Here is an 8467-nt window from a genome sequence, read left to right as displayed (position 1 = left end):
TCTGGGTGATTCATTATTAAGTAGCTGTGGTTTCCCTCACCTGCTCCACGTTCCCACCCACGCCTTCCCGCCCCGAAATTGAGGCTGTAGAATGGTGACAGTGTAGTCTTGTTTCAGCTTGTCTCTTACCAGCATTTCCCATGCCACACTCCTCCCCAGAGGGCTGATTTCCATCTGTCTGCCATGTGCACTGGGAGTCCCTGAATGGTGCAGTCAGCGCACTATGTGCTAACTGAAAGGTTGGAGGTTTGAGTCTATGCAGAGGCACCTTGGAAGAAAGGCCTGGTGATCTACTTCCAAAAAAATCTGCCATTGAAAATCCTATGGAGCACAGTTCTACTCTGACACATATGGGGTCGCCATGAGTCGATTCTGACTCAATGGCAACTGGTTCTGGGGCCATATGCATCCACCCAGGCTTTTGTGGCCAGTAGGGCAGGGCTAGTGGGTCACCTCAACTTGGGGTAACACAGTTACCACCTTGGGTTGGGTATTGGCTTCCCATTGTAGCCAAGTACCTATCTATAATGAGAGGGCAAGTCAGAGTTAGCAGCAGTCAGCCTAAGACATGCATAGGGGGAATGATCTTGGCCTCAAATGGGGTGTGGGAACCCTCTCCTGCCTATCCTTGGTTGGAACAACAGTGTAAGGAGTATCTGAGGCACCATGCCTGTGTTGCATGTGTGTGTGAGAGAGAGAATATGAGCGGTTGGGATGCCAAGCGCCTGTGGGTGTCTGTCTGAGGGACTTGGTGTGCAGATGTGACAGACACACCCGCATCCAGTCCCGTTCTCCTGTGAGGATGTGAGTCTCCAAATCTGTGTGTATTTTGGACAAATACTATTTAACTTCACAGCCCTCAGGCTCCTGAGCTTACTTTGGGAGGATCCTGAATGAGAGAGCAATGAATTGCCCTCCCCCTAGTGATTTGCCTCCAAATAATGTAAGTCAGGTGAGGGGGTGCAGATATTCTAAGTATCCCAGCCCTTGCCCACCCCCCCTTTTTTTTAGCAAGTATGCAGCAAAGTGCCTCTCAGCGTGCTAATCCAGGAATCGATTCTTTTTCAATGTCAAACTTGTTAATTTAAATGGAAATTAATTGCTTTTCTTAAAGATTTCTATAAAAATTGGTTTTAAATGAGCGCATTAGGCAGTCACATTTATTATTCATTGGTTTCGTTGCCAGTATGGCCTCTGTGTCCGAGTTCCCGGAGATCCCAGCACGGAGCGGAGATGATTTAATCAGGAAGGCCATTAATTAGAGATGGGGAGGAGGGGAGAGTCCTCCATGAGGAGGGGACACGCTCCTCCTCTTTGGCCTCCATCAGCAGGGTGGGGACTGGCCTGGGGCGCTTTTCATGATGTTCCTAATCCGGACTCAGTGGGCGCCATAAGTTGAGGGGAGCATTGTGGGTCACCCTGCACCATCCCCTCACTACTTTCGTTCCTAGCTTCAGTCACAGGATGAAAACCTGGCCCCAGAGATGACTCTCCCCACCTCCTTGCTCTCCTTCCCACTGCCGTGCCCACTGACACCTCGCTGGTCCTCAGCCTTGCCCTGCCAGTCCATCTCACCCAGACAACCAGAGAGATCTGGCTAACACAGACCCTCATTCTTCCCCTTCTGTGACTCCCAGCTCCCTTTTAGCCATATCTCCAAGGCCTCTTAGGATTTGCTCCGTCCTTCTTCAGTCGCTTCCCGACCCTCTCATACCCAGCTCCTGCCGCCAATACTTGCTGTCTTTGCATTTCTTTCCCCATGTCGGAGTCCATTCCTGCCCAAGCCCCTGCCAGACAAATAGGGTCCTTGCGTGGGGTGTGGGTGTGTTCACTGAAGGCACTAAACCCACTTTTAGTGCTGTGTCTAGCTTTTTGTTAGCAGTTAGAACAGATGTGCCTCACTTAAAATGATTTCGAAGTTACACAGTAAAAGGAAGGGAAAAAAAAAAAAAGGAAAAACATCCAAATTCTTAAAAGCAGCCAAATTGTTAAAAACCCATTAAAAAGTTGCCTGGCTGCTCTGAAATGCACCAGCATGATCGATAAATGAAAAACCAGCGATGGAGAATATTCGTTTGAGGCCAATTTTCATTGTTGTGATAAACTCCTCGGTTGTTTTGATCAAATTGCTTTTAAACAAATTGTTTTCGATCAGAACAGGTTTGGATTGGGTCTCTTCACCCATTTTCCCAAAGGGCTGGCCCTAGAGAGGGGTGTGCCATTCCCCGCCCCCACCCCCACCGCCAATGCTGGGCCTGCCTTCCTCAGTTCTCTAAGCTTGAGTCATAGAACAAGGGGCCCCAGCTCACTGGCGACCAGTCTCCAGCCTAGGAGTTAGCTTCCACCTGACCTCTTCCTCCTCTACCCCCATTGGACACAGAGAGCAACCAAAGTGTCAAATGTCAAAGGTCCCGTTTATTCCGGCAACCCTGGAAAGAAAAAGTGTAAATAAAAAAAGGAACAGATCCATGCACTCAACTCCTTTGAAGAGGGGTGGGGGCGAGGGGAGGGGAATGAGTGGGAAGCAGAGAGGACAGAAGGAGAGAGAAAGAGAGCCCAAAGAGAAGCAGAGATGGGGAAAGAGAACTGAAGAATCATCGATAAAAAGAGGCAGAGAGAGACGGACATCAAAAAAAAGGCAGACAAAGAAGTGGAGTATCAAAAGGAGAGATCAATAAAGGAGAAGGGACAAAAATGAAAAAAAAATGCATTGATAGAAATACAGAGGTAGAAAACGGAAGTGGTGGGGGAAAGGGGTGGGGAGAGAAAAAGAAGTACAGGAAAGGAGAGAGAGGACATGACAGATAATTTTTAAGGGATACAGGCAGAGTGGAAAGGACCCCCAGCGGGCCCAAGTGGCCCTTGTGTGGCAGCCTGAGCTATGGCAGCCCTTAGGGGTCCCCAGCAGTGCTGATGACGTGGAAGAGTGTGACGTTGTAGAGCACCTGGTGGCCGTTGTTCCAGGTGTACAATGCCCGCTCCCGGGGGTTGTAATCCAGCATGGAGATGTGGGAGTACTGGTTGTGGAAGGGCACATCCGTGTACTCGTAACTGGACGTGTTGGTGAAGTAGGCGAAGTAGACCTTGGCCCCAGCCAGGTGGGAGTTGGTCACGTAGAGCACACCACAGATCATAAAGGCCTCGCCGGCACTGCGCTTGGGGTAGCCGGTGTCCCAGGACCGCATGACCTCGAGGGTGTGCGGGTCCAGCCGGCTGACCACGATGTTGCCTGCATTCTGGTTGGTGGTGTACACGGCCCAGAGCCCGCTCTCATCCACCATGAAGTCCATGTCAGAGAAGCCTCCCCAAGAATAGGGAAAGGTGTTGTTGTAACCTGCCCCTGGGAGGCTCCTCTGCACCAGCACGGAGCGTGAGCGAAAGTGGTACTTGACCACCACATTGCTCTGATACTTGTTATAGAAGAGGGAGCCATTGTATACCACGTGGCCCGTGCCTGCCCATGGCTGGGGCAGCAGGTGCTGGATAAAGTTCTGGCCTTTGATGAAGTCTCCTAGAGTGCGGAACTCCAGGACCCGCCGGCCTTTGTAATAGCCATCCATGTACCAGACCTATCAGAGCAGCCATCGGTCACTGGGGCAACCACCACCAGTGACCCCAGGTTCCCAGCAACTAGTTAGGAATAACCGTGGTCGTTAGAGAACAACAGTCACTAAGTGGTCATTACCCAGTCATGGGACTTCCAGTGACCATTCATGACCAGTCATAGTCTCAGTGGCTGAGATCATTTGGTCAGTGAGTGCTCTTGAAACAGACACCAAGTGATTGGTGCTTAATCTGTAAGGATCATGGGAAATTGCAGTCCCTGGGGATTCATTGGGCCCAGAAATTCACTGGTCATTGAGTATTGGATGGTCGGTAGTCACTGGACAGTCACTGGGTGATAAGAGGTCTCTTGAATTCATTGCGCATGGGTAACCCCTGTAACCATCACGTGACCCAGTGTGTCATCATCATCATCATCATATTAATTAGCATTTGTGAGTGCCCTTATTAGTGCTGGTTATTGGGCTAAACATCTTATATGCTTTAATGCTCATATTATCATGACCATTTTGAAGATTTGGACATTGAGGCTCAGAGACATTAAGGAACCTACCCAAGATTCCCTAGCTAAGCAGTAGTGAAACTGGGTTATAAATCTGATTGTAAACTCAAGCTTTTAACCACCTGATTGAACCACATTTCCCATAATCCCTGGGAACCTAATGATCATGATGGGGTGGGGGCTAGTTACTACCTATAATCTGTGACACTCAGTGGCCATCTAGTGACCAATATCAGTCACTAGGAAGGTCATTGTTGATGAAATTTACTGGGTGGTTGATGGATGATTGCTGTGGGTCACAGATGATGAACAATCATGACTATGCAGGCCACTGGAAGTCCAAATGCCACTGAGTGGTGCTGGGGAGGGGATCTAGTCCTTGGGAAGGCAGTGGTCACTGGGTAGTTACTTAGAGGTGAATGGTCATTGGGAGGTGGTCAGTGATACTCAGAAACCATTAGTCTCTATACAGTCATTATAAGTCAACAGACTGGGATTCACTGGGCTGGAAGGCCCTTGGTTGCTTGGTGGTCACTAGAGAGTCAAGGGGAGGCCCAAGGGCCCTGGGGATACCACAACACTTTGGGCCACGGGAGAGTCACTGGTGTGGAATCACTGGGCGGCCATAGGCAGCTATAGGCTATGTCCCTCCTACACTCTGACCCCTGGAGTTGGCACAGTCACTCACCCGGCTATCCGCACTGGGGGCCATTGTGTCAGTCATCCAGGAGCCGAAGCGAGAGCCCATGGCCCGAATGGTGATCGGGTTACTGACCCCAGTCAGCTTCCCACAGCCTGGGGGCAGGAACAGGGGGAATGAGGGTAGGGATGGGAAGAGTTCAAGGGAAGCAGGGCAAGGATGAGGTGTGATCAAAATGGGAAGAGCTAGGACCAGGGGTTAGGGGGAATCCAGATATCTGGTCCCAATATGGAGCCAGGTTGGGGAATGAGGGTTTGGAAGTCAAAGGTCAGGGCCATTTCCAGCTTCTGGGTTCAGGTTTGGCCTTGGGTAGGGAGGTCAAGAGTCAAAATTTAGAGGTTAGAGGTCAAAGCCATGCCCAGCTTCTGGGCACACAGGTGGTATTCGGGTTGGGTGTGGAGGTCAGGGGTCAGGGTCAAGAGTCAAGGCATACCCAGCTTCTGGGCGCAGGCATGGAGTCGGGCCTCCAGAGCCATCACCCGCTGCTTCAGGTCCTCATAACCGTAGGCGCCCATCTCTTCCTGGATGGCTGCAAGGCTGCTGGAGAGATTCCTCACCTCCTCCCGCAGGCGCACGATGGTCCGTGTGTCTGCCTTGTACTGCTCCAGGACCAAGCTCAGGGGCAATAGCTCTGTCATCCTGTCCTTCAACTCCTGCCGACCAAGAAGGAATCATCGCCAATCCTGAATGCTGACCTTTGACCCATACCCAACGCCAACCTTTGACCCATACTTCCCCTCTTATCTTTGACGCATACCTGGCCCTTGGTATTTGACCCACACTGGACCTGTGGATTCCAGATCCCAGTCAACACTTGGTTCTTCCCAGATGAGACCCCACTCCTGGAACTAATGGTCCCAATTAGCCCCTTGACCTCTGACCTGAACGCAGAAAAACCTACCTGGAAACTCTTCACTGAAAGGGACCCGTCGGCTGCCCGGAGCCGCGCATCCAGGCTCCGCATAAGAGTCTCCATGCTGCGCACATATTGGAGGTCACGATATGTCCGCAACTCCAAGACCTCCATGGACTGGGAGACGTTCTGGACCTAGGGAGGGGGACAGCTAGGGAGGCAGAGATTCCTTTGCCACCCCCATCTCAGGAATGCTACAGACAAGGCCAAACACTCAACTGACCAGACACCTTCTTCTCACCAGATTTCACCAGGAACCTCCAAATGATATCCCCTGTCCATCCACAGCTCTCCAGGCTCCCGCCTGGTCCAGCCACAACCACCACCACCTCCTCCCTGGTTCCCTGCTTCCACTCTCACTAAGTTCTCCACACGGCAGCCAGAGGGAGCTTTTCACAAAAGATTAGATCACCTCCTTCTCGCTTACTGTGGCCTGCAGGTCTTGCCCCCTCACCTTTCTGCTCTGCCTTCACGCCACTCCAACCACCAGCCTGTCTTCCCTCTCAGACTCTAAGCTCCTTCTCTCCTCAGGGCCTTTGCGCTTGCTGATGCCTCTACCCGGAATGCTGTTCCCCCCTCATCTTCCCATGGCTGGCTCTATCTCATCCTTCATGTCTCACCTCCTCAGAGAAGCCTTCCCTGACCACCCTGTCTGAAGTAGCAGCTTACTCACTATCCCGTTACCCAGTTATTTTCTTCACAGCTTAACCATTATCTGGAATGTTCTTATGCATCTGCCTCCTTCAGGTGAGGATATACCTATCGTTTTGTCCACAGCTGAATCCCCAGTGCCCGGCACTGGCACAAAGTAGGTACTCAATAAACACTTTCTGTTTGAATGAATGAACTGAAATTTCCTTGCTCTGGCTTCTCCTGACTTGGCCTGTGGGCACCCTAGCTCCCACCTCCACCTGGCTAAAGTGAACTCAAAGACACCGCTGAGACGGCTCATTGAAACACGCCGACTTTCCTGAACGATTGTTCATGTTCTGAGAACCTGTAAGTTCTCAGAAATCCAACAGCCTGATACATACCGTGGACACCAGTAGCCACTGTCAACAATAAGGGACAAACTATTGGAGAAAGCAGTCCCAGTGTTGTGGGCAGGGCAGGGGCCCGAGGAGTTAGTGAGTGGAAGACTCTGGGGCCACCAAGTCTCCTCTCCGCTGAGCCTCGGCTTCCTCTTCTGTGGCCTGATGGTGGGAGGCTTGGCGGGCCTTCTCAACAGTGACCTCAGAGCTGACTAGTGGGCAGTTCAGCTGGGCAGCAGCAAGGGTCAGCAGGCAGATTGTCAAGGGCACTGGCAAGCCTTGGAACGTATTGAATGGGGAGCATTTTATATCGATTTTGGTAAGGGGGAAGGATCCTGCACGAGCCTCCTGGGGTGGGGGGTGAGACCCCCCACCAAGGGATACAAAACACCTTCTGGAACAGGTGGGTCTGGTAAGTGGGGCATGCACGGAGGGGCCAGAACTCACACCCGAGAGACTCCCATGATGATCTTGGGGTCCTTCTTCCTCCCCTCCCCCGCCCAGCGCTCAGCTTCTCCTCCAAAGACACGTTGAACAGATACTGAAATAACCACGGAAGGGGAGCTGGATTCTCAGCCTGTTCAGAACAGTCCTTGTGGCCCCATCTGGCCCGGGCTGACCTGGATGGGGCGGAGGGCAGGGTGGGAACTGTGAGATGGTCTGAGTCCCCCGGGCACCTGGAAGGCTCTTACCTTCTCCATCAGCTGCCGCAGCTCACGACTGCGGCCATCCCGGGAGCAGGTGGTCTGCGCAGGGATGACCGCGGTGCAGATGCATTTCCCGTCAGGGGCCTGGGCAGAGGTGTACAGCTGCCAGCCCTCCTCTGGGCTCTGGAAGAGGGTCTGCAGAGAGGTGGGGTCAGGGTCAGAGAGGGGCAACCCAACAGGGACTTGCCCCACCCCATGGGGGACGGAGGGAGCCTGGGGACATGACAGGCCCTTGGCCGGACCCCTGGGATGTGCCAGGCCACGTGCTGAATGCCCAGTGTGTGTAATCTCAGTTCCTCCTCAAACAGCCCCATTTTTCAGATGGTAAGACTGAGGTATGGAGAGGTTAGGGAACACACGGAAGCAATGGAGAAAACTTAAATTCACTCTCCCTTTCTAGAGAATGGTGGGATTTGAGCCCTTCCACAAGATGGGAATTCATTCATTCTCTTGTTCACCTTCACACAGACAAGAGTGCCTCCACGACCACCATTAGAACATAGACCCACTCAAAATGACCCCCAAACCTGGACTGCCCTCTCCGCTTCCCCAGCCCAAGGTCACATATGGGTTCTAGATGTATCTCGGGGGCCACTAAGTGTGACCCTACTGTCCCCCTGCCTCTAAGAAGCCCAGGCAACGTAATGGCCAAAGGATGACAGAATCCTCGCAGAGCTTGCATCATCTTCAGACTCCTAAATTAAACTTCGGGTCAGTTTATACCACTCAGATAATTCAGTGATCAGCTATGGTTGTGTTTCCCAGACCATGCTCCTTAGAACACTGATGATCTTTCCAGGTGTGCTGGAAAACGTTTCTGTGGTCAAATAAGTTGGTGCACTGTGGGTGAAACAAGTTTCTTTACTACAGGACTTATCAGAGCCTTTGAAATGCTAACATGTACAGGGAACTCAAGAGAGCCATCATTTTCCAAACTTATTAAAAAGTATCTAGTGATAATGAGAAACTATTTTGTTCTGTAAACCTTCATCTAAAGTGAGAATAGCAGCACAACTGGAAGAACGTAATCAATGTCACTGAACTGTGCAT

At 51.7% G+C, this 8467-nt stretch overlaps 1 protein-coding gene across 1 annotated transcript in view; it reads right to left on the bottom strand.

The window, feature by feature from the left end:
- Window positions 1–2736: 2736 nt before the first annotated feature.
- Window positions 2737–8467, bottom strand: part of OLFM2 (olfactomedin 2) — a 67327-nt gene continuing 61596 nt past the window's right edge. The window contains exons 2-6 of the mRNA XM_004378368.3: window positions 7403–7552; window positions 5668–5814; window positions 5200–5419; window positions 4755–4861; window positions 2737–3569 (exon numbers count right to left, since the gene is read on the bottom strand). Of these exons, the coding sequence (XP_004378425.2) occupies window positions 2892–3569; window positions 4755–4861; window positions 5200–5419; window positions 5668–5814; window positions 7403–7552 (1302 nt within the window). The 3' untranslated portion in view covers window positions 2737–2891. The remainder of the gene's footprint in view (window positions 3570–4754; window positions 4862–5199; window positions 5420–5667; window positions 5815–7402; window positions 7553–8467) is intronic.

The sequence above is a fragment of the Trichechus manatus genome, unplaced genomic scaffold (genome assembly GCF_000243295.1).
Source record: "Trichechus manatus latirostris isolate Lorelei unplaced genomic scaffold, TriManLat1.0 scaffold00057, whole genome shotgun sequence".
NCBI classification, from domain to species: Eukaryota; Metazoa; Chordata; class Mammalia; order Sirenia; family Trichechidae; genus Trichechus; species Trichechus manatus.
The sequence above is the reverse complement of the archived record's forward strand: the minus strand, read 5'-3'. Positions and strand labels throughout refer to the sequence as shown.